At 38.3% G+C, this 25,799-nt stretch overlaps 1 protein-coding gene across 6 annotated transcripts in view; it reads right to left on the reverse strand.

Annotated features, from left to right (window-relative positions):
• Positions 1-25,799, reverse strand: part of RAPGEF2 (Rap guanine nucleotide exchange factor 2) — a 245,946-nt gene that overhangs the window by 27,286 nt on the left and 192,861 nt on the right. For all 6 annotated transcript variants that reach the window (XM_022582247.3, XM_089911326.1, XM_022582249.3 and 3 more), the window contains 9 exons: positions 18,553-18,730; positions 12,452-12,588; positions 11,666-11,824; positions 5,288-5,440; positions 4,856-5,020; positions 2,180-2,287; positions 1,884-2,087; positions 1,675-1,783; positions 942-1,188 (listed from right to left, as the gene is read on the reverse strand). In XM_022582247.3, the coding sequence (XP_022437955.2) occupies positions 942-1,188; positions 1,675-1,783; positions 1,884-2,087; positions 2,180-2,287; positions 4,856-5,020; positions 5,288-5,440; positions 11,666-11,824; positions 12,452-12,588; positions 18,553-18,730 (1,460 nt within the window). The remainder of the gene's footprint in view (positions 1-941; positions 1,189-1,674; positions 1,784-1,883; positions 2,088-2,179; positions 2,288-4,855; positions 5,021-5,287; positions 5,441-11,665; positions 11,825-12,451; positions 12,589-18,552; positions 18,731-25,799) is intronic.

The following is a 25,799-nucleotide window of genomic DNA, read 5'->3' on the forward strand; positions in this document are numbered from 1 at the left end:
CACAAGTTTGACACTCGACCCATTAACAGCACATCCTAGACCATATCTCTCTAGTATTTGGATGAAAATTTTATCTGAAGTGGAATTTAAAAAAAATGCTCGATACACTCCTGAATGCTTATATGTGCTGCTCCTCTGTAGGACCCATTAGATTATCAAAGGAAGAAAATAACCTTTATGTTTTCAGGTTATCTCTTACACCTCTGTAGTTTGAGGAATCAATAATAAATGAATTTGGGGCCCCCGTGTAATTGAATACTTTAAAGAATTTTGGCTGATGGTAACTGGGTTTTATAGAACACCCACAGACCCAGAAGGAGCTAAAATGAAAACAAAAGCAAGCAGACAAGCAAAGCTAAAAAAGTGCGACACCTGCAACTCTGTCTGGTATGAGCTCCTGGCGTTAAGTAAACAGCTAAGAAGAGATTCAAGAATACACCTGACATTCGGACTGCAGAGCCCACTGGGAGGAAGGAAAGGAGTTCTGTGCTTGGTTGGTGATGTCTTGGCAACAGTTAAATAACTGAAAACAGGAGAGAGAGGAAACAAGAGAATGGCAAGCGTGAACGGAACCAACTGGGAGCAGCCATGACCTGACTGGCACACAGCAGACGCTGACGGTGGAGAAGACACCCAGGAACAAAGAAACAGGAGCAGAAATGACGCCACACCATGGCGGAGACAGGAGCAAACACACATTCTTGCCTTTTAAAAGTCCAAATGAGAACCAAAGTATTTCAGTGAAGATCGGAGTGGGCAAGTAAGTGGCAAAAATGGGATTAAAACAAACTTAATTGTTCAATATCGCTTCTAAGATAGCTCAGCCATAAAAGCTTGAAAACAGTTTTTACACTCATGTGCAAACACTAGTTACATCACCACCTTTGCATGTCATTTTAACACAATAACATAATGTACAGAAAACTTATACAGACACTTACTTATATGGTTTTTGTGGCAAGATACTAATCCGAGTCTTGTCCAGTATCTTTTTTAGCTTGTTCCTTCCCCCAACAGTGTTGGCTTTACTTTTCTTATTTACTTTTTCAAGTCCTATCACCTGTTCTACGTCTACAGCGAGATCTGGAATGGAGTAGCGACTGGCCTTTTTGATGTCTCCAATTTTAGGGAGGTGAGGGGCACCATTTCTCTTCTCTTCTGACAATCTTGTTAGAAGTTCTTTAAACACTAAAAAGGAAACAAACACCGCAAAACACCCATTATAAGAAATCTGAACAATTCAAAGGCGATTGCAGAACTTGGAAATATTATTTAAGTACAGACTTCAGCTACCAAAATGGTAATCTTGTAGAAAAACACTACTCCAATGAACAAATGACACCAAGAATCTGTTTTTGTATATCTTCTGTCACTTCTACTCAGATTAAGTTAAAATAGTACACTCTTTAAATGTATAGATATTTAAAATATTTATCAATAAAAACATCGATAAAAATAATGTTATGGTCCTCAAGTAAGTAGACTTTGATTCAGATCTAATTATACACTTACATAATTAATTCTGTATCTATGCATTTTACTATAAATTTTCAATTCTTATGATGTTTGAATGATAAACATGACTTTTTTCATGATTAAGACCTAAATGCTAAAAAAAAAAAAGACCAAAAAAAAGGAGGAAAATGAAAGTATGCAAAAATGTAAACCACTTACCAAATAAATTGGTTTTCACAGTGATAGATAAGTGTGTGTTATTTCTAAGAATTTCCATGGCTTTTGACAGCTGAATATTTTCAAAGTTTTGACCATTTACTTCTAATATCTAAAAATAAAGTTATAAAATTAATTTCAGTTTCCCAATTGACTGAAGGAGAAAAAGACACCAGCATTTACCCTTATGTTCGCATTCAGAAATACCATACCTGATCCCCTCGTTTCAAGCCTGCCTCGGTTGCTTTGCTACCTGAATCTACACTGTCAACAAAGATTCCAAATCCTTTCTCTGAGCCTCCAAGTAAGATGAAAGGCAAGGGAGCTTCTCGGGATGGTTTTGTGAGTGTCATCAATCTTCTTTTTGCTTTAGCAGCACAAGCAATATTTAATAGCCTTAGATGTCCACCCATTTTCTACAAGAGTTCAAAAAGAGTGGTTTCAAAGATGGGCTGAATAAAATGAACTTAAAGCTGATGGTTTATTTTTTAAAGATCCCCAATGTTACCTCTCTTTCCAGATTATTTTCAAATTCTTCTAGAAATCGAGTCATCGCAGGATCCCCTTCGAAGTCATTGAAGTGATTATTCACCCACAATAATACTACCCGTGTAACCTGCAAAATCAATTATTTTTAATAGGTTTTCTTCTTTCTAGTGCTAAAAATTTACGATTAAAGTCATTTCAAAAAAGTTATCCAACAAACAATTTACCTCATAACAATGAGCAAGAAAGGTAACAATAAAACTCTAAGATTTCATTCATAAGAGAATGACCTTCTAAAAATATACGGTAATACTTTGAATGTGGACTTTACGCTGTTTGACCGAGAAGGGTTTTGAATCTGTGAAGGATGGTAACTAACTTTTATCTTGCTTCATCTCAAAATATATTTGAAATAGGTCACAACAAAAACTATAATAAAATCAAAATAATACAAAAGAAGACAGAAACTTTAACATCTACAATTGTGCAGGGAAAATGAGTAGCCTTTTCTTACCCTGCACACATGTTTTCACTGAGCCCTACACTGAGCTTTATACAGAACAATACACACACTCACAGCTATGGGGTATTAGCTTTGTATCAGCAAGAACTGTGTGACTTTCATTAGACTGTAAGTTCCATGAGGACGACAACTTTACCTGTTATGTTCTAAGGGCATCCTTAATATTTATAACAACATCTAATTCTCAGTAAAATTTTACTATACGAAGTGAGTATAACTGCAACTTTAAAAGTACCTGTTTTATTTTATATGAGTTTAATGTTCTAAATCTTGAATAACAAGATCAAAGAAATTTTCCATAGCATTGTTTTCAAGCGTTAACTAACCTCTTAAAGTGGGAAAATTAAGCATGCCATTCTAGCAGTAAAGAGACAGAGTAGACAGTAGACAGTTAATCTTCAAACTGCAGTTAAAATACTGCTTATAGTCAGTACTCTGTGACAAATTATAGTATATAACCTGACTAATCACTCAGGAGTCAACTCTTGATAGTTGTATTAATTTTTTGTCATTTATTTCCACTAACGCCCATTTTTCAAGTTTAGGAAACCCAGATGACCATTCCCCTGAAACTATATCCTTAACACCTGACCTTTTCATAAAATTAAAAGTTTGTAGCTGAGAAGCCAACTTAGAAGTCTACTAGCCATATTCCAGGTTAGGAAAACAAGATTCATAAATCATAAACTGAATACTACCAACTACCGTCACAATAGTTCTAAGATGCACTAAGAGACTGCTGGGAGCCAGGCCCTACACGGTTATTCACCTTCACAGCAACCCCAAAAGGAGGCTGGTTACTGTTTTACAAGTAAAGAGATGAGTAGCAGGAGGGTGAGATGACACAGAAGGTACATGACAGAGGCAATGCTAAGGCTAAGGACCTCGGCTGAGGTCTTCTATGCCTGTGACCCTCAGATTACGAGATGAAGAGCATTACTGTCCAAACGATTGCTCTAGGGCCACCGGCGAGTCAGCGGCAGGGCCAGCACTGGAGCTGGAGGCCTTTTTTTTTTTTTTTTTCCCAGTACGCGGGCCTCTCACTGTTGTGGCCTCTCCCGTTGCAGAGCACAGGCTCCGGACGCGCAAGCTCAGCGGCCATGGCTCACGGGCCCAGCTGCTCAGGGGCATGTGGGATCTTCCCGGACCGGGGCACGAACCCATGTCCCCTGCATCGGCAGGCGGACTCTCAACCACTGCGCCACCAGGGAAGCTCTGGAGCTGGAGGCCCTTTGCTGCTAGTGCCCAGTTCTGGATTTGTACGCCCTGACTCTCCCAAGTCGGCCTCATGGAAACCAGGCCGTCACGTGGAAGGAGAAATGAGTACAGGCCATGAGTAACTAACTCTCAAACCTCACAAGACTAGGTACTTTATCACCCACTCTGGCCTTGAGAAAGAGCTTGACTCAAGAGCTGCTGAAGAGGGTTTGTTCAGAATTACATGACTGGGGCCTACCTGCCCGCGATGGTTCTGAGGGGATGCTGCTCGGGTGCCAACTGAAAAACTAACTTTTATGTGGTGTACACTGGCCGTCCACTGAACCAGAGGATGCAGGTTCCCATGGAACCCAGGTGACTGAGGGCTGTGTTTTAACAGAATTTGCAACGGAACTAAAGTTTATAAACATTTGCTGGGGGGAAGGGAATCAAGATGGCGGAGGAGAAGGACACGGAACTCACCTCCTCCCACAAATACATCAAAAATACATCCACATAGGGAAGGATTCTCACAGAATACCTGCTGAAACATTTGCTGGCCTATGTATCGGCCTTTGCGTTAAAAAGAAAAAAATTTCTAGGGACTTCCCTGGCAGTCCAGTGGTTAAGACTCCGCACTTCCAATGCAGGGGGCGTGGGTTTGATCCCTGGTCGGGGAACTGAGATCCCACATGCCACATGGCGCGGCCCAATAAGTAAACAAACAAATAAATAAATTGCAAGCCCAAGAGGCAAGGCTTTACAACAACAACAAAATTCTAGGGCTGAACTTAGAAATCTATAACAAGAACTGCTATGTGTATCACCTTGTTTTTTTCTTTTGGCTTAAGAAGTACATTCTCTTATCCCATCAAAATATTTTGAACATAAGTGGCATGACAAATATATATTAAAGTCTCTTTAACTTTGTATCTGAATGTTTCATAGTTGAAAGGAAACTAAAACGCAACTTCCAACCTTATCCCTGAGGCTCGGGTCATTAAACCACTCCAACAACTTTTTGCCCACTTCCATCGGGCTGCAGAGGAAAGTCCTATAGGTCAACAGGAAGTCCTCTATAAACGTCGGATCCACCACCGAATGCTCTTCCACCAAATGCATCGTTAATCTTTCTGAGGTGCCCTGCAACAAATCAAAGGCGTCACCAGCATCCCGCATGAATGGCAACTATATGGTACCTTGATTTCAAACCTTCAGCCTAAGATGAACTGGACAGTAACATACACAATAATGACTAAGACTGCTGTTCTTCAGGAAGGATAAAGATTTTTTACAATTGCTAACATTTAAGAGAAGTTACGCCTAAAAACGGAGTGGGGGCATCTTACACCGTCCTAACGGGTACTACCTAAACCCTCCGGCCACGGGGCAGAGGCGTGTTTGTCTCACCTTGATGACGATGTGCCCCTTCCTTGTTCCCGTTCGATCGAGCTCTCGGTGCTCCTTCACCATGACGATCTCTCCTTCCTCTTCAACTTTTTGCATGTTCTTTTCTACTTGGTTGAGGATGCGGCAGTAATCTTGCTGGGCTATGCAGACAAACTGGAATAAAATGTAAGTCACATGCTAATGATAAAGTGCTTGCGAGAGACCTATAGCGGCGCTAATGATTCAGTGTTTTAATTATTTAACACTGACATTTTCCCATGTCTCTCCCATACTTTCTAAATGAGGGCAGTAATGAACCTTAATCGGACTTCTCTACTTTTTAATGTATTTCCTCCTTGGTCAAGAAAAGTTTCATTTTTAGAATATTTATATGTAGTTTATATTAAAAATCCTAACAATGAAAAATATCAGAAGATAAAATTAGAATAGTTCTTTCTCACCACTCCCACCCCCCAAGCCGTGACACTTAGAAAACACTGGGGGAGGAGAGGGGACTCTCAGGATAGATATTAAAAAGAAAAAAAAAAAAAGATTGGCTATATGTACATGTATAACTGAATCACTTTGCTGGACACTGGAAACTAACACAACATTGTAAATCAAGTATACTCCAATAAAAATTAAAAAAAAAAAAAAGAGCACACACAACTGTGGGCAGAGCAGCAAAAAAGCTCTGAAGAGTCTATACGTGGTCGTTTAAGTATCTGTTAGAATTATGGCCCCAGCAGAATGGAAGAATATGAAAAGAGTTCAGAATAGAATGATATTAATAATGGATTGTAATCCACTCCATCAGGGTAGCTGCTGGGTGGTCTTTCTAGTTTAAGAATTGTAATGTGCAACCTGAATCCAGGGGACTGAGCTAAGTGACCACGACTTTTTTTAGATTGTGATTTTTTGCTGTACTATCAGTGGGCAGGTACAAACCTGGGACTCTCTGGTGCTTAGGAAATCCGAGCGTGCTAATAAAATCACCATAAAATTGCTTGTCAGAAGAAATTCTCTTACCTGCCCCAACCCTTCCTGCCTGTGACTTCTAGGGTCAGGTGAACTGATTCAAACCCCAGCTTTACTACCTCTCACTGTGGGATCCTGGGACAATCACTCGGTGGGCCTCATTTTACCATCTGAAAAGGGGAGATGGTCATAAGAGCACCAGCCTCATAGGATCCTTGTGGAGGCTGAGTGAGATAATCCAGGTAAAACTCCTGAACTGTGCTAGATATACAGTATGTGCTCAATAAATTTTATTATTTAAAAAAGATATTAAAACATAATTATCATTTAGTGGGCTTTAAAAATTTGAAGACTTTCAGAGCAGCAATTTAAAAATAAAGATGATCTTAATAAAAGATATCAAAATTCAAAGATACCCAAGCAGTAGATATAACAAATTTGCTAATTATAATTGATAAAAGAAATCATTTTAGAAAGTCTGTTCAGAAAAGGTCCACAAAACAAGCCACATACTTGTTAAGCTCAAATCATTATTCCTCATAACTGGTATGAAGGTTAATCCTTGCTCTTTTAAAGAAAAAGTTAACAAAAATATGCACTTCAAGCAATTACTCCTCCACGACCCCAAAGATAAAAAATTTTAGGGCTCAGGGCAAACCATTTAATTACATTTCTTAGTAGTTTTAAAGAAAGTTATGAATGAATTCTAGAAATCACTTGTTACACAGATTAGCCAGAGGCCAGTGAGAAAGCAACAGTAGATTCGTAAATAAAAATTACTGTTTTCTCTGAATTTTGAATAATTTATTCTCATTTTAAAAATCTGTTAGGAATGAAGAAAGGATGGACATTTCTTTTTCTCCTTTAAGGTGAAAAGATGAAAAGAGGGAATGGTTAAATTATAATGTACGTAAGATAAAAGATGCTATAGGCATCTAAAATCATATTTTCATAGGACGTTTAGACTTCCGGCTCAATATTCATGATAACACATTAATTAAAAAAAAAAAATTAAAACCAAATATTGTAATAATGATTTTAATGACAATGATGACATTATTATTATCATCATGATATTGCAGTAGCTTTATAGGAACTTTCTCACTTTATCCTCCCAACCAGCCCATGAGGAAGGTACTACTATTATCCCCGCTGTACAGATGAGGACACAGCTGTGCATTCGGCATGCTCATGTACCCAATGTCTCATAAGTACGTGCTTGCTAATTAAAAAAAATTATACATGCATATCAGAATCTTGGCATAACAAAAGGCTAATAATGATTATTTCTGAGCAATGCCATTTACAAGTGACTTTCATTGTTTAATATACTTTCCTGTATTCTCCATACTTTCTGCATACTCAGTAAAGCTTTTTTGCAGAAGTAGCAGCAGCAGTTCACACTCAAGAACGAGCATACTATGATATTAGGTTTCTTCCATCAAGTTGATTGATATCATCTCACTAACTTTTCTATTAAGAGTTTAGAATCAAAAAGTTAAAATTCGAAAAGCATAGGCTTTTGTTGTAAGCAATTATGGATAGTTTAATAAAATTTTTTTAATGCCAAAAAAACCCCTACAGACTCATATCCTTAACACTGACCACAGGTGTGTGTATGTTTAAAATCTATGGTCCTTAGTTTCTTGCCTCAAAAATATTTTAAACTTTTTTCTTTTTACAGGGTAGCAAAATTGTTCCCCAGGTCTCCAAATAATTTTAGGTGTTCTTTCTTATACTCATTTTTAGAGAACATAATTATATCATTTATCTCCTAAAAAAGAAATGTATCCCTGAGTTAAAACAAGTAAGTGGAGAGATAAAAAGAAAATGCTTTCTGAAGAGAAAGGTACTAAAATTAATCTTCTTGACTAAGGACTTAAAGAAATTAGAATAAGTTTGATTTGAAATTCTTAGTGTCTAGACAGACATCTTTGGCATTTCTTCTGCAGCAAACTGAAATACCGTCCAAAAAGGAAAAAAGAAAGACGCCCAAACTGAATTTCTATTATGGCCATACAGAACTGATATCTCAAAAGAAATAACTTTTACAAGAGAACATTTATTTTTCATTAGCAAATTTATTTTTGCTTTAAGAAGTTTTTAGGTGTAACATGAAATTTATAGGAAAAATATAATTTTTAATTGGTATGATGAAACCAGTTGAAAATTTGTGAGTTATACACATAATTGTTTTAGTGAGGTTTTATACTTTCAGACAGGTGTTCACAGGTGAAAGTCCTGTATGATCTTGGCACTCTGATATGAAATAAAAATTCAAGCAAGATTTCATCTATAAAAGGGCAATGATTTCATTTCATTTCTTACGTCCCAGGATAATTTTCTTTTGGGCACATGACCTCACAACTTTTATTTAGTAAAAATATTAAAAATGATAAAAGAATGAAGTAAAGTTAAACTTTTATCAACATACAAAACAGTCAGCTTTCACTATATCCATGCAATTGCTTTCTCCTCCAAAACTACTGCTAAAATTCAAAGCATCACTAGCTCTCATGGTCTCAAGAAAACATGAGTCTAACAGATTTACCTTAAGACATTAGATCTGTTTAAACTGGTACTTTGCATCTGCAAGGGAGTTCATACCTAATTGTTCACACAGGCATCCAAGTGTTCCCTCCCCGCTGAAGGGTGCAGGGCAGGGCGAGGCCATGCCTGGGTGTCACTGGCAGGCCCTAGATGTAGGTGGTGGAGAGAGGAAGGGGAGACAGAAGTAGAAGAGCGGGAAAGAAAAAGAGGGACAGGAAGAGGGAAAGAGAAAAGGAAAAGGCGTGGATGGGGAATGGAAAACCAATCACCTGGTACCAAAGGACATCTGTGCCTGGCCCTGCCCTTGTCCTTCAAACCCAACAGGGGACAAGAACGGGAAGAGGAGGGGACTTCCCTGGTGGTCCAGTGATTAAGACTCCGTGCTTCCACTGCAGGGGGCGCAGGTTCAATCCCTGGTTGGGGAACTAAGATCCCACGTGCCGAGTGGTGTGCCCCACCCCACCCCCAAAAAAAAAGAAAGAGAAAAAGAAAAAGAAAAAGAGAATGGGAAGAGAGGCACACAGAAGGGAGCAGGGCAAAGCACAGTGCTGAGCACTGAGCACATCACGGGACCCAAATAGACAGAAATAAATGTCAAACTGAATCCACTCATGCTGTGTCCTCAGGCTGAACTTGGGCTCGACTCTATACCACACTACCCAAGATGTATTTTGGGAACCCACTGAACTGTAAGGAAATGAGGGCCAAACCTAGCCAAGGTTGCTTCCTCTTGGTAAAGGGAACACCACTTTCGTTCATTTCATTCAGTAACCTTTGATTGCCTACAATGTGCTCAGTACAATGACACCCTTGTGGAGACCACGTTATGGACAAAAATGTGATTCTCACTGTTTAGTTCTCCCAACAAGAGGAGGATGTGGCACGCGCACTTCCTGACAAATAAATGACATTTTAGCAGAAATACGCTATATAATTTAATGCAAACAAGCATTTGCATTAAAATATCTAAATTCATTCTCCATGCCTGTTCTAATATGGAGGGGGGGAACGCAAGGCCTGAGATGGGTGGGAATCACAAGGGTGATTCTTGAACCCCTGATTTCACGTTCCTTTTACAACGTGTGGAGAGGCCTGCAGAGCGAGAAGGACTCTGTCTGGCAGACACTGCACCCTTGACCCTCTATGTACATCCGGGAGTCTCGTATCAGGAACCGTAGGAGCCTAATACTACCTCAATCAGAGTTTTCGTTTTCAATTAGAGTTTTCTCTTGGCGTCTACCTTGATGACTGTCACTCTGGAGTTTTCGCTGATTCCTCATCCAGCAGAGAGATGAACTCTCTTCCTTACATCTACCTCCTCCTCCTTTCCCAGGACTCCTGGGTAAATATTTAATGTTACCTGCTACATCTGACATTACTTCAGCACTCTTGGAATATTAACTCATAATATTTTTATCAATTATTCTGAGACATTTCTATGCCTCCTACATCACTTCAGTCCCAAGATTACAAAATTTCTAACAAAAGGGGTTGGCCAATTATGAGGCGCTAATGTAGTAGCGGAATCCTCAGAAATAAAACAGCTTTTACTCGCCCTTTAAGGACAGAAACGGACCCAGATGCTCTAGTGATCCTGACTTGCAGAAGGGCCCAAGGAGAGACTGTGAAGCAATAACAGGACAGAGAAACCTTTAACAATTTTCCAGTTCGTTTTGACTCAGTTTGGCTTTATTTTTTTGGGAATATAATTCTAAAGCAGAAATATCACATATGACCCCTTTTAACATTTTGAGGCCAAATATAGACTTTGAGATTTATGTACCATTCTGTTTTCCTCTATTTTGCCAAATAATTGAGAGCTGGCTATATTAAGAAAGCTCTTCTGGCATTACATATTCAAAAACTGAATTTATAGCCTTTTTTTTCCTCTCTCTATGGTGCTCACTGGAGGAATTATTTAGCAAAATTATTCTCTAAGTAAGATGATTTTATTTATAGCCATGGTCATTTTTCTTTTTAGTAAGTAAAACGCTTGAAATGAAAATTTAAATGAGCACTATTTTATATTTATCAGACATTATAAAAATTCAGTGATGTTCTTTTAGCATAAACTATATTCAGATGACGTATTTTAGACTGTAGACTAATAAATACAAGGACCACTTAACATTAATTAGTCTAAGTCAACTCTTCTGGTTTATTTATATTAAAATATTTTATCTTCCAAGGACAATTTTTTAAGACATAAATTATAAATACTTAATAATGATAAAAGCGTCTTAAATTTTTTTTTACACTAATATAGAGGTTACCTGTTAGATCGATCTAATTAAATTTCACATTTGGTCTCAACATTCTCTCTATTCTTTTATTAAATGCTTTTAAATAATGAATATTAACATAATATCAATACTGACACTGTTCTTTTTATTAGCAATCATTTCTTTACTATCAAGTGTTTCTACTGATTCATACCATGATTAATTTTCATGACTTCTAAAATCAATTCCGTATCTTCCATGTATTTAAATAAAAATACTGTGTAACTGTATCACAGCATCTTTACTAACCTACATATAATTTCTTTTCATCATGGGCATTTTTACTTCCGTATTTTTTGTTGACTAGACTATAAATTATTATTGATGGAAATTAAAAATACTGTATTTATAGAACACCTGTTTTTTAATAGAACACATTTACAGAATGCTTAGCTCTGTGGAGTCCAAGTAACTTTAGGGGAGATTTGTTTTTAATTTCCTGGAGTGTGATAACACTAAAAGTCATAGTTCTACTTTAAAATCTTCTTTATAAATCTAAAAGATGACCTGTTTATACAGGCTGAAAAATCTTACCTCAACTGCATACGTAAGTTCTTTATATTAAGCACAGAATAATGACAGTTTATACCTGGCAGTCATCCACCTTTGTCCTCATCACTCCTTTCATGTATTCCTTGTCCATAGTAGGAGAGACACCGAAACTATTTCCCATACATAGTATTTCTGCTTTTCCATCTGGGTAAGTCACTTCCACAGAACCATTCAGAATCACTGACCAGGAGTCCAGCTAGTTCCAAAAAATGAAAACAAAGCAGAAAATATAATATCATGATCGTGAAGCTGTAAATGCTGGAACGGTCCCTAAAAATGATTTACATCTTTTAATTTTTAAAGAGGGAACAAATAACCCAAGTACAGCTGACCATTGGCCAAGTTCACAGAACGAGAACTAAAGCACAGCCATGGACCCACGGGTTTCCGGGTGCCTGCACGGCACTCCTCTCTCCTAATGACTCTAGCTCTTCCTCTCTTAAACGACACTAGGGAAAAAGTGTCTTCTGTTCCCCAAAACACATGTAAACAAGATAAAATGATCACCACAGCCTTGATAAGAACAGCATTGTGTTCTGACAAGAGGCATAATATTATGAACGTTTAAGTTGCAAAATCTGAAAAGTTAAAATGTCAAAAATGTTTCTACGAGTATCATCTGGAATACCGCAAATAATAGAAAATAAAATAATGAACTTGGAAGACTCTGACACAACGAGTGCATCGTAATTCCCGAATGATTGAAACTTATTGTTGCCCATGGTTTGTAAGGAGGAAAGAAGAAGAATGGGGTTTTTGTTCATTTGCTGCATCGAGCGAGGCTCACATAGAGACGTTATAAGCGGCAGAAATATTTCCTAACCTCTTCACCGTTGTTTAACACGATGGTCCCGGCTCTTTCCACCACTGCAAACACCATCACAGCACAGAGCTCCCGCCTCACCGACATCGTCATGTTGGCAAAAGCCGGCAGCTGGTGCATGAATTCAAGGAGTTGTTCTGAAAAGCAGAAGGCGTGTGAAAAAATGACAACTATTTCCCAAAACAAGCATTCAGAAAGAATGCTCTATGGCTCTTTCTTTTTAAATGTCCTACAATTCTGCCTGGTGAACAGTACAAAGACTTTAAATTATCTTCAGCACACGTTGAATTTCTTGCAGGTACACGAAGAATTCTGTCACTGTGGAAATGGTGACATTTCCTTGTTGATTCAGGAGCAACAGGACACAGTGCAATTCAAATTCCAGTGGGAATGAAGAAATTAATAAACTTCAAATGGGGAATTTCTATTGAAAATGAGCTGTGATCTTATTAAGGCTTATTAAGGGATGAAATGATAAGCTGAAATGAAACAGAGCTCTGACAATTCTCTAGGAAAGTCAGTAGGTCCATTCCGGTGCCTCTGGGGCGAGTGGATGCCCAAAACACACAGCAGAAACAACCACCTTCACTCTAAAGATACTCCAGGATTTAGAAACCAGGGAATATTTTCTGTGGGTCAGACAAATCCATAAAAAGTAATCCATTAGCAAGTTTACAACATTATATGATAAAGGCGAATGAAAATGGATATATTATCTCTGATCCCACAGATTGACGAAAACAAAGTTTGCTCACTCTTCCTATGGGCAATGCTGTGGACAAACAGCTTCTTCTTGGTAAGAACTCCTTACTAAGTTCTTTCCTCACTCCTCACCATGGCTGTAAGTGATGCATGGTTTCTTTTTCATTTCACAGGGAGGAAACCGTGTGGCTCAAAGGCATACAATTAGGAAGTGGCAGTGACACGATTCAGGACTGTGTGTCTCCATGCTCAGGCTGGACATCACAGGTGGTGATAAAGACCACAGGGCGTGTGTCAGCCTGTGAACACTTACTAGCTGAATTACTTTGGGGAAGGTGATTCATTTCCTTAAGGCGTGTTTCTCTCATTTGGAAAAGAATAAGATAATACCCACCTTCACTGGACAGTTCTGAGGATCAAAAGGAATGAAGATGATAAAGTCCTTAGCAGAGAGTAGATATGCAATACATGGGAACTGCTGTTATTACCATTATTATTATATTCATGGTATTGTTCAAACTTTTGGCTAAGTAAAAATGCTACTACATTTTTCTTGTCCGCACATAATGACACTGTCCCTGTGCTCATTCCTGCTGTCTATTAGGATTTAGTGACAAGTTTTATGTTGTTGGATATAGTCTGTTAATTGCAAAAACAATGTATAATATAAAGATATGTTCTGTGAAAACATTACTTTTCCACAAGGTCAGACTAGGTGGTGTTTTCTGGTCCAGCTTGGTAACGTCTGTTCTGCTTAGACCCTACGTCATCCCTCCTGTACAAGACTTTTCATTACGGGGGTGGCTCTGGTAATCAGAAAGAATAACAGTGATACGTGGTACCCAGGGATTCTGTCCAACAAGACAGCGCTCTTCAACTTGACCCAGACCGATGGGTCAGGACATCAATTTACTGTTGCAACCAGCATTTTTAAAAGAGTAGGAGCGAGAGTATCAAAGTACATCAGTTACAGAAAGAATAAGTTCTGGTGAGTGAAACTTTCATTTCTGGAATGAGAAGATGTGTTTGTGTCCTGTCATAAAATATGTTTATGCCTGAGGGCAGCTATAAGGCAATTCTGAATAGCACCGCAAGAGATGACCCACACCTACTGTGGGAGGTGGGACTCAGTGTTTTACAAACGCACTGGCTTTGTGACATGAAACATAAAGGCAAATGAACAAATCATGGTCCTCTGGCTGGCACATCCCCGTTAGTTCTGCTGTTACCAACCAGCCTCTGTTCTCTTTGGCTATCACGCCCCACACCCCTCACTGTAAGGTATTAAAATACTACTATAGGTATTAGAACACACATTTCATTTTTTTCCTCTCCTAGTAAGAGCTAAATTTCCTTGGACAAGCAGAGATGCACGCTCTTAAGAAAAATATGAAACCAGAAATTAATTGCCAGAAATGTTCTAAATTTAACATGTTTAGACAGTAATAAAAGTCAAATTACCACCACACACGATAGGAGAATATGAAGCATATGAATATGAAGTATAAAACGTATCCACTAATATTGCAGCAATGATGTGAAGTGCCTGCACGGACATCTGTCTTGCTTTCTCGCAGTTTCCTACTCCATTAGTGGGTCATGAAATCAATTTGTGATATGTGAGTAGTGATTAACACTAAAAGATACAACAGAATAGAAAATATCTGTGTATCACATATAAGGATAAATAATAAAGGAGACAGAGAAGACAGAGTAATAGTAAATGTATATAATTCTCCAGGCTCAGTTGAAAAATTAAAAATAAACAAACACTTAACCAGACAACATCCAAGTATTTTTAAAACTCTCAAAGACTCAATAATGGTATCACTGGTTTTGTGATAGCTTCTATTCTATCGTGTATTACACTGGAGGACTACAGCAATTAAAAAAAATAAAGAATTTATATCACCAATCTTTAAAAAAATAATAAATATAAAATGGAAGCATTTGACTACAGCAGCTCAACATAAACCCTGATGATGCCCCAGGAAGCACACAGAGTTACAGGGATTATGTCAGCCAAGAATTCAGAGCGTGGAATGAGTACTGAGATAGTTCCCAGGACGTATGGAGAGAAGCAGTGTGGAGGGGAGAAACAGGACAGCTTTATTCTACATGGCTTGGAAGAATCTGTCTGAATAATACATTAATGTGATCTATCTTACTTTGTTAGGAAAGAAATATTCCTGTTTATGAAAAATATTAGACATTCAAAAAAACTTTTTTCTAGTCAATGTAACACAAAGAAAAGTTAAATAATCAACTTACAGACACCAGAAGCTTTAGTCAATTCAGAAAATTCTTATCTTATTGCTTTGGTTTAATTTTATATAAGAAATAATTAATATTAAGATTTTTTAAAAAAACCTGTGGATTTGTATGTGTGTGTGGTACACCAAGCGGGGGAAAAAAAAAAGGAATTCTTTGAAAGGGATCAAAGTAGTTCTCTACCTTAATGTGTGAAGGCCTCAAAACCAAAAATACTAAATTTGGAACCATTCAATAATTGAGTACCTACAGAGTTACGAGTTGAAGCGCAAAAATCAATAATGTCCCTTTCTTCAAAGTACTGAAACAAAGGTATACCCAAGAATCTGTGGGAACCCAAAGGGAAATTTTTTAATTCCTGCAGTTTTAAAAACATGATTAAATATTAGCAATTTTTAAAAATTTAGTTATTTATTTTTGGCCGCGTTGGGTCTTCGTTGCTGTGCACGGGCTTTCTCTAGTTGCGGCGAGCGGGGACTACTCTTCATTGCGGTGTGCCGGCTTCTCATTGTGGTGGCTTCTCTTGTTGCGGAGCACGGGCTCTAGGCAGTGGGCTTCCGTAGTTGTGGCATGCAGGCTCAGTAGTTGTGGCTTGCGGGCTCTAGAGTGCGGGCTCAGTAGTCGTGGCGCACGGGCTTAGTTCCTCCGTGGCATGTGGGATCTTCCCAGACCAGGGCTCGAACCCATGTCCCCTGCATTGGCAGGCGGATTCTTAACCACTGCGCCACTAGGAAGTCCCTAGACCTTATCTTTCGTGATAATGATTTACTATTTTAAATAAAAATGTATTTGATAGGAGCATGCATCTGAGTTATCACTGTTTACAAGCGTATTGGCAGTATTCAACTGTAAGTAATTCATCCAGAGATTATATCAACAAGCACACTAAAAAAAAAAAAATAGTGTGTTCATTTGTAGGAATCAGCATAGCTCTTGCTTTCTAGAAATTCTGAGAGAGAAAACTTCTCAGATATGAAGTGAAAGTCTTAAATTTCCAAGAATAACATGCTACATGTATTTGCATAATCATAATTTTCTTCCATAACGATACTAACATGAGCATACTCAAAAAAGGATAACCTCCATGTCACTCTGTTCATACGCAGTGTTCAATCTAATTTTTTAAAAACCCTATGAGCAAGGATTCTTAAGATGGGAAACCAAACACACTTCCAATTTCATTCTCTCTTTAAAACTACAATAAAGCGATTTTGAAAAAGAAGTAGGATCTTGAAGTCAAACGTATGGTTGCCGAAGGGGAAACATAGGAGGGAGGGATACATTGGGAGACTGGGATTGACACACACACACACACACACACACACACACACACACTACTGTATATAAAATGGATAACAAATAAGGCCCTGCTGTACAGCACAGGGAACTCTACTCAGTGCTCTGTAATGGCCTATACGGGAAAAGAATCTGAAAAAGAATGAACATACGTACATGTGTAACTGATTCACTTTGCTGTGCACCTGAAACTAACGCAACATTGTAAGTCAAATATACTCCAATAAAAAGTTTTTTAAAAATGAAAAAGAAGCGGGCAAGGACAAAGAGAATAAGGGAGTGGAATAAATTTTGGACAACGGAAATCAGATGAACGTGTGGTATCAGTCTGGAGGAAGCTAAACCCTACGTCTTCAGGGATGCAACAGGACCACTTCACTTCATGCTGCGGAAGCCTCAGAAGACTTGTGACTAAGAGCACGTCAAGACCGGGGAGTGGACCAGGTGGAGGAGGGAGTGGGCTAACCTGAGGAGGGACAGGGATGGGCATGTGAGAAGCAGCTACGTCCTTTCCTCCAACAGAAATCTAGAGGTTAATGCCCCCGGAAGGGTGACGGCAGAGGCACTTCTGTGCTGGGGGTGCAGGCACGGCTGGCTTCCCACCACCTCCTTTGGGTCTGAACTTCTAAAAGGGCGTTGACAGTCCTTCCTTCCTAAAACAGCCCCCTGTTCGCTGCACTCCCCGAAATATCTCCCCCACTTTATTCCTCAGACCCCAGCAGGACCAGGGCTCCCTGTTTTGTTCCCACTGGTCTGCCAGGACCTAGGAAACCCTCAGTCCACACAAGGCGCTCAGTCACATCCGCCGATGACCGAATGCTCACTCCACACAGCAGTCATCTCTAAAGAGCTAGCGATTCCTATCAATGGCTTTAGTTATATTTTAGATACCTAATCCAAGGTTCTGGTTTTCCATCTTTAATTCCCTAGCATACGTGCAGTGCTTAAACGGTACAAGGGCCTCCTCATACATGATATTGGCTCCCTTAAAACACAAGCAACCGGCCACTCACATACGATGATGCCCATACTGTCCTATATCTAATCCCACTAGACCCAGTTCCTTGAATTTCTTTCAAATACATATTGGCCCAAAAAGAGCCGACGGTGTGGAAGAACAGACAATCAGATTCCAGAACTACGGGGCAGAGATGCTCTCAGAGGAAGCTGCTCTCACTGCCCCCGGCATCTAAGGAAGGAGCAGGGCCCATCAGGCAGGCATGAATGCTACAGCACCATTACACAGTCAACTGTTACTCTGACGGCAAAGCCGGGTAAAGGCGACCCCGGGGAAGGAAAAAGTGGACACAAAGCCACTTAGACTCTTAACCTTAGGGCGCACTTAAAGCCTCAACCCCCAGGTTCACGCGGGGCTCACTTGACATTCTGCTCTCTTCTTCCCCTGAGGCTCACCTTCCTACGGAACCAGAGAAGAAGAAAAGTCATTTGCATGACGGTTTTCCCGACCACCACCCGACTGATGTTCTCACAAAGAAAAACTCGAGCTTCCTAGAAATAGTGCGCGCAAGACGATTAATAGAAGTAATAATGTTTGGAAGGCTATATTTATTTTTTTTGTCCGAGAGTAAGCTAAGGAACGGCTCGTGTGGAAGGGTTTTATTAGCAACTTTTATTAGCTGTAGTCTCCTGAAGCTATGGCCTGAGTAAAATTAATTGTTTCAAAAATGTTTTCAACAACAAATGCCAAGGAACACTGACTGATACATTAATGACCTTTCAGAGCCTACTATTCTTGGGCTCCGTTGTATTACACAGTCTTACCTCTGAATTCTTTAAATTGCTATGAGATTCGTTTTCTCGCCCAGACTTACCGATGTCATCGTCTGTCCTGTCGATGGGGTCTTTCTCCAGGCAGTCTCGCACGATGTCCCTGCTCATCAGAGGGTCCGAGGCTCTCTCGATGTCCTCTTCGTCGTCATCATCTTCAGAGTCCACTGCTGTCTCCGGTAACCCACTCAGGTCCATCTCACCAGCCTCACTTTCTGTGGCCTTAAAACAGACCCCAAATAAATAGACAGATGTATAGACAGACAGACCAACTTTCTTAAGGAAATCTTTTGTGCCCAAAAGAAATAAAAACAAGTCTAGTTCGAAATATTGTTTTTTCTCATATTAACTTTCCATAACTAAGTTACACGTATTCAGTGTTAACAAATAGTCATGCACTAGGCACTACAGAAAAGAATTACTTCAACAAAATATGAGTGATTTTTATCACTGCTGGAATTTGTGGTTAGGATTAATGACTATCAATAATTCTGATTACCTGTCATACGGCATTTGAAACATAGCAGAATAAGAAAAAGACAGTATCTGTTTTCACTCCATTTTTCAAAGAGAATGGCTTAAGCTAAGAGCTTAAGGGTGACAATTAATTCTGAACAATTCCTTCCCCCAAAGAACAGGTGTAGACTTATTAATGCCAAGAAGACTGAACCACTTCTCTCTTATTAGACAGTCTTTGTGAAAAAGTGAATCCCAAATCAAAGGTAACCTGATAACTACGCAAACAAAACATTAATAATTACTTTGATGACCCCAGTGTCCACTCTCCAACTATACATCACCAAAGGTGTGAAAGACCCTACATGCCTGTAGGTGACACAGTCTTTCTTCCCATTCCTCAACACCGCTGAGTGTGCAGCACAAACCAAATTTCAAGTAATCAAGATCAAGAAAGAATGAGGCAAACGTAAAATTAGCTCAGGAACGTCTGAAGGAACCAGGTATAACAGGAATGAAGAGAAGGAAGGAAGTCTAAGTATGCTACTGTCTTTATTCATAGCTGCAAATCTGTAGCTACGCTCTAGTGCTGAAAAAAATGTTAAATAAATGCAATGACCCAATCTCTTAAATTTTTTAGAATTCGTTTTTAATTCTGGAAAGAGACTCCAAGGCCTGTTATGGTTCTGTGATTAAAAACAAATATTTAGTCCGAATCAAGAGTCACAAGTTTCAAAATGGTCTCTTCTGTTGAGCTATCTCAAGTACAGATGCGCTATCCTTTCTAGGCTATTCTGTATGCTTTTGTAATGATCATCTCAACGATCATGTGCTATGTATCATATTGGCCTCACTTGACACATGTGCCCAGAATTTACTAACTGCTGAAGCACACTAAGAATGAGCACAATTAAATATCAACTATATCCATTGTGAACATCACAAACGCGGTTTTCCAGATAAAACAGTAAACGCTTAGAAACGCTTTACTGTAAAACTATTAATTTTGTAGAAGACATAAAGTTTACCAACTTCAAATAACTCACAGTCCACATGATTTTCAAAGACAATAAAGACATCTTATTTTTAAGAATAGGCAAATACAGATTAAAATAAATAAATGAAAGATGAAAATATAAAACGCTGAACCTAATAACAGAAGGCCAACACCAAATACTGACAGTGTGCCAGGAACTCTGCTCTAAGTGCCTCACATGCATTTAACTTGTTTAACCCTTCAACAGTCCTATGAAGTCAGTCACTGACTTTTACTATTCTCCAAACATATAGGTAAAAAGAAATTATTTCTCCAAGATCATGTTGCTGGTAATTGTGGAATCAAGAACAGAGCCAGGAATTCCAGCTCCAGTCATAACTACAACCTAACCTGCCTCTTTGTAAGAGATACTTAACACATGAGTGCAGCTTATAGAAGGATCTATACTTTTTCTACCATTTAGTTTAAATCAATGTTTAAAGAATAAATTGTATTATTTTTTTAAGAACACATATATATATTTGTTTGTTTTGGCTGCTCTGGGTCTTAGTGGCGGCATGCGGGATCTTCGCTGCCGCATGTGGACTTCTTAGGTGCGGCACGCAAACTCCTAGTTGTGGGACGCACGCAGGATCTAGTTACCTGACCACGGATTGAACCTGGGCCCCCTGCATTGGGAGCATGGAGCCTTACCCACTGGACCACCAGGGAAGTCCCATATTATTTTCTTATCAACAAAGTTTCAGCTTTCTGAAGTCTCGGTTTGTATCATAGAATATTTAATTCTACATTTTGAAGCAATACAAGTATGTGTTAATACTTTCTGAAGTTTAACAAAAAGAATTTTCATCACATTTCAGTTCCTTACGTACGATTTCCTGAACATACATTACGCCATACATTATAAGAAAAACCTATGGGGAAAATAATTGAAGACGGAATACCTAATGAAGACAGCATGAGTGAAAATGGAAAGTCTAACCTCTACAAAAGCTCTTTCAGCAGTGGCCTTAGTGAATACTGCTGCTTGGGCAGGACCACGGTGAGCTGAGATGCTCCAGGTGGGACAGCAACACGGCCTTGCAGCCAAGGCCAGAGAGTTAATTAATTGTGGCACAGTCAGCAGCTCACCTCTCATTTATGGTTTTTTAAAAAACTGAAGTCTAGTTGATTTACAATGTTGCGTTAGTTTCCGGTGGACAGCAACGTGATTCAGTGATACACAGACGTGCACATTCTTTTTCATATTCTTTTCCATGATGGTGTATTACAGAATGTTGAGCATAGTTGCCTGTGCTCTACAGTAGGACCTTGTTGTTACCTATTTTATACACAGCGGTGTGGATCTGCTCATATCTCTAACTTAAATCGTCTCTAGATTCCAGAATGACACTGAAACAGCACTGGATGTGATACGGTATGCCAAGGCTGTGAGCAGAGAAACTAGGCCAATATTATTGTTATCACCACCTTATTTCTAACGCCTACAAATGTGACATTTTGCTAATGGTTGCTATGAGTACATTTTCACCTCAGTTTCATCTTAACCTCAAAGATTATTATTCGTCACCTTATATTTTCAAAGATACAATCGGTCCTCTATATCCACATTCTTTAATATTAGCCTAGAGTAAAGAGGCACTACTGAAGATAAAAATAAGAACAAAACACTTTTAAGTAATATAGCGATATAACTTAAGGTTTTTCTTAACTTTTAAACATCTAACATATGGTAAGAGATGAAAGATATATTTTACACCATCCCAAATAAATCATTCCTATCATTTAAATGAATGATATTTAAGTCTTAAATAGAACAAAAAGGTTTTCCAATGTGAGTTGGATTAATCTCTCCAAAACTGAGCCCGCCACCCCATCTGTGTAAACGATCATTAGTTGTTTTCTCTTCCTGTTATGTGTATTCCATTGCTTAAGAAACTATTCATAAAATAACATTTATGAAACCAGTAACTTAGAAGATTATTTTTATTTAAAATAAATACCCATGTTTTAGAAACACAAACGTAGAGTACAAACATATGGACACCAAGGGGGGAAAGCAGGGGGGTGGTGGTGGGTGGGATGAACTGGGAGGTTGGGATTGACATATATACACGAATATGTATAAAACAGATAACTAATAAGAACCTGCTGTATTAAAAAAATAAAATAAAATTCAAAATAAAATAAAATACCCATTTTTATTTTTATCTGTATAAAACAGATAACTAATAAGAACCTGCTGTATTAAAAAAATAAAATAAAATTTAAAATAAAATAAAATACCCATTTTTATTTTTATCTGTATAAAACAGATAACTAATAAGAACCTGCTGTATTAAAAAAATAAAATAAAATTCAAAATAAAATAAAATACCCATTTTTATTTTAAAATACTACAGAATTCCTTTTAATAATACATCTTAAATAGAACTCAATGAACAAGTTTTTGGGAATCTACTAATTTCGTGAACCACGAGACCCTTGGAGGCTGAGTGGAGTCCAAGGTTTAGTGAGCACTGACTGGTCTACGGCGGATGGGGAGAGGGCTAAACTTGAGTGCGCGGAACCTGGGACTCACTGCATTTACATCCGCTGAATGAACAGACAAAGCAGAGGTTAGTGGTTCAAATCTGAGCTCTAGCATTCATCGAGAGGCTTTATCAAAGTCGCTGATCCTCTGTAGACCCAGTTTTGTCACCAGGAAGCTGGAGTTACATTTCACCATTCACAGGATTGTTCTTGCATCGAATATGGGGAAAGAAAGCCAGTTACAGGCCACATTAAAGTCCCTTCCTCAAGGGGACACGTTTCCACCTCTGTGCCGGCACCCCTCTACCCCAGCAATGAGCCTTGCACGCAATTTACACTGGCAGAATTTGCCACCCCCCCCCAACACTCTGTTAAATATCCCAACCCCTTACACACTGTAAAAATTTCCCTCAGGCTAACTGCACCCATTAAGTTCTGACTAAACGGCTCACACGATAATTATAAACACAGTGATTCTATATTGAAGGACTACTGTGTATCTAGCACTACATTTGATGCTTTTAGTACATAATAATCTTCATATCAATTCAGCAAATTAGGATTATTACCACTATTTTCCAGATGAGAAAACACGAAGGGAAACTAACTAAATTGTTCAAAACGAAACAAAACCTAGTAATTGTGCCAGGACTCAAAATCGGGTCCAACCAACACAAACTACTAAATACTTTGCACTATAATACTTCACCCAGTTTTCCAAACAGACTGTCTTCATAAAGAAAATAGTTAAAATATAATAAAGTAATAAAATGTGTCTTGCTTTGCTAAGTCATAAAACATAAAATTTACATTTGTATATAAACATAAAACACTTGCTATCTTCTAGTTTCCTCCAAAGTACAATATTACTGAGATAATGCTAGACTTTAAACCCTTTCATTCTCAATAAAGATATGCACACACTTTATATTTAAAAGGTATGTGGGTAATTTGGGATTAACATACACACATTATTATATATAAAATAGGTAACAAGGACCTACTATATAGCACAGGGAACTATACTCAGTATTTTGAAATAACCTATAATGGAAAAGAACCTGAAAAAGAATATACATATATAACTGAATCGCATTGCTGTACACTTGAAACTAACACAATATTGTAAATTAACTGTACTTCAATAAAAAATAAATAAAAGGTATAGAACAATGTCATTTAGGCAAAGAACTCCTGTTCTAAATTAATTTACCTTCCACATATATAACATAACATAGATTTAGGTGCACATTACAGCTAAATAGTATTATTCTCAAAAAAAACTATTAATATTCTCAGATCAATGCTGAAAGCTCTATGATTTATTTAAATAAAAAGGGACTAAATATAGTTTGTTATTATGAATACAGTTCTTAAAACCAGTTTATTTGGCATTTTTAAGGATATCAAGTAAATGAAGAAACTGAGGAAATATTAAATGCCATAAAGCGCCAGTGAAGTGTTAATTTAAAAAAAAACAATGTAACTACTACACGTTTATCATTAAGTACTTAAAAATCATTTATGAAAAAACTTTTTGCCTATTAAATATCCCACACCCACACATATCCCCATGTTTAGGAGGGCTGCTTTATAAGTAATCTTGAAACAAACTTTGTGCAGAATTTCAAACATACGTATGTAACCCAAATAGCACCTGAGTCAGACCCTGATATAAATTTAGGCTAGAAATTTATGGTGAAGGCTAACGCTGATGCTAATTTAACTGAGACAACAAAGTGAGTAGGCACTGCAGACAAAGCCATATATATGCATAAACTATGAAAATATATTTGGAAATAAGTATAATGCTTGCATTAAATCCAGTTTGTGTATCATAATTTATGCTCTTCCTAATTTTACACTAGGAATTTTTTTTTAAATTTCAATATAGGATTTACCTAAAAGAGAAGAACAATTCTTTAAAGCTTTTAATGTAAATTGTTAGGTTTCTTTCCAAAAGCTACAATCCTAACAGGTGTAAGAATGTCTACCTACAAATATTTATTATAAGTAAGAAAGTCTGTGCTAATTTGATAGGAAAAATAGTGTCATATTTAAATCCTCATATACTCAATTACTTATGTCTTAAATATTTATTTAAGGTATAGACACGTGCATGTTCTCTTCTGCAAATTACCTACCCTTGTCCTTTGAATATCGTTATGCTATGAGTGAAGTATTTTTCTTATAATTTGCGTAAGTGAGTTAAAAGTCTGACTTTAAATCTTTGTCTCAATTGCTCTTTTAATTATTAAAAGTTTTGATCATTCATTACACCATTAAGAGTTTGCTAACTCCTGGGAATCCCCTGGCGGTCCAGCAGTTAGGATTCGGCACTTTCATTGCTGTGGGCTCAGGTTCGATCCCTGGTTGGGGAACTAAGATCCCACATGCCCTGCGGAGCAGCCGTAAGTAAGTAAAGTAAAGTAAGTAAGTAAGTAAATAAATAAATACTTTCCAAAAAAGAAAAAAAAAAGTTTGCTAACTCTTTATCTGGAATTTAATCTTAATTATGATATGAAGTATGGTCATTAAAGTGGGCCCCCCTCCCGCAAAGACCATTTACTGAATAATCCATCACTTCATTGATTTGAGGTTTCCTCTATTACATATTGCATGCTTACACGTGAATTTCGTTTTGCTTGAACTCTGTTCCATCAGTCTGCCTATTTTCGTAGCTGTTTCCAGTCCACCCAAGTCACTGCTCTGATAATCACGCCATTTAACCAGGACCTTACCGTGACTGGAAATTGCATTGTCTCGTGTCACCAGCTTAGGCATTCTGCTTTCTGTCACCAGTAGCCTCCCGCTTTTCAGCTTGCTTTCATTGCCTTCCAAGGCAGCCCTTTTTCAAACAAGCGTGTTCCTCAGTCTTCCAGGCTCTCTGAGCTTCGTGCCTGGCTCTCACACTCCAGCTTCTGCCCCCTAGTCTAACACCACAGTCCCATTCCTTCCACGCGTCTTTCCTGAAGGCCTACGACTTCCTGGCCCTATTCCAGGCTCTAGAGAGCAGACGAAGACAAGAAGAGAAGTCCCTGTCTCTTGAAGCAGTCATGCTGGGGGACAGACCTAACTTAGAAAGTGACAATCACTGCAATTAAAGTCTAAAAGACCAGCCAGGGACGGGACCAACATGTAGGACCTGCGTTTCAAAGGGTAAGAAGGGAAGAACTCTCTGAGAAAGCGGTCCTTGGAAACGAAGGCCGAAAGGGATCAATGAAGGCCGAAAAGGAGAGAAAATTCTGGACAGAAGGCCTGCAAAAACAAAGCCCTGCGTTACAAGGAGCCTGGCATGCTGTGCTG

Source organism: Delphinapterus leucas, chromosome 5 (assembly GCF_059928025.1).
Source record: "Delphinapterus leucas isolate spDelLeu-1000000601 "Yukka" chromosome 5, BTC_Dleu_Yukka2, whole genome shotgun sequence".
NCBI classification, from domain to species: Eukaryota; Metazoa; Chordata; class Mammalia; order Artiodactyla; family Monodontidae; genus Delphinapterus; species Delphinapterus leucas.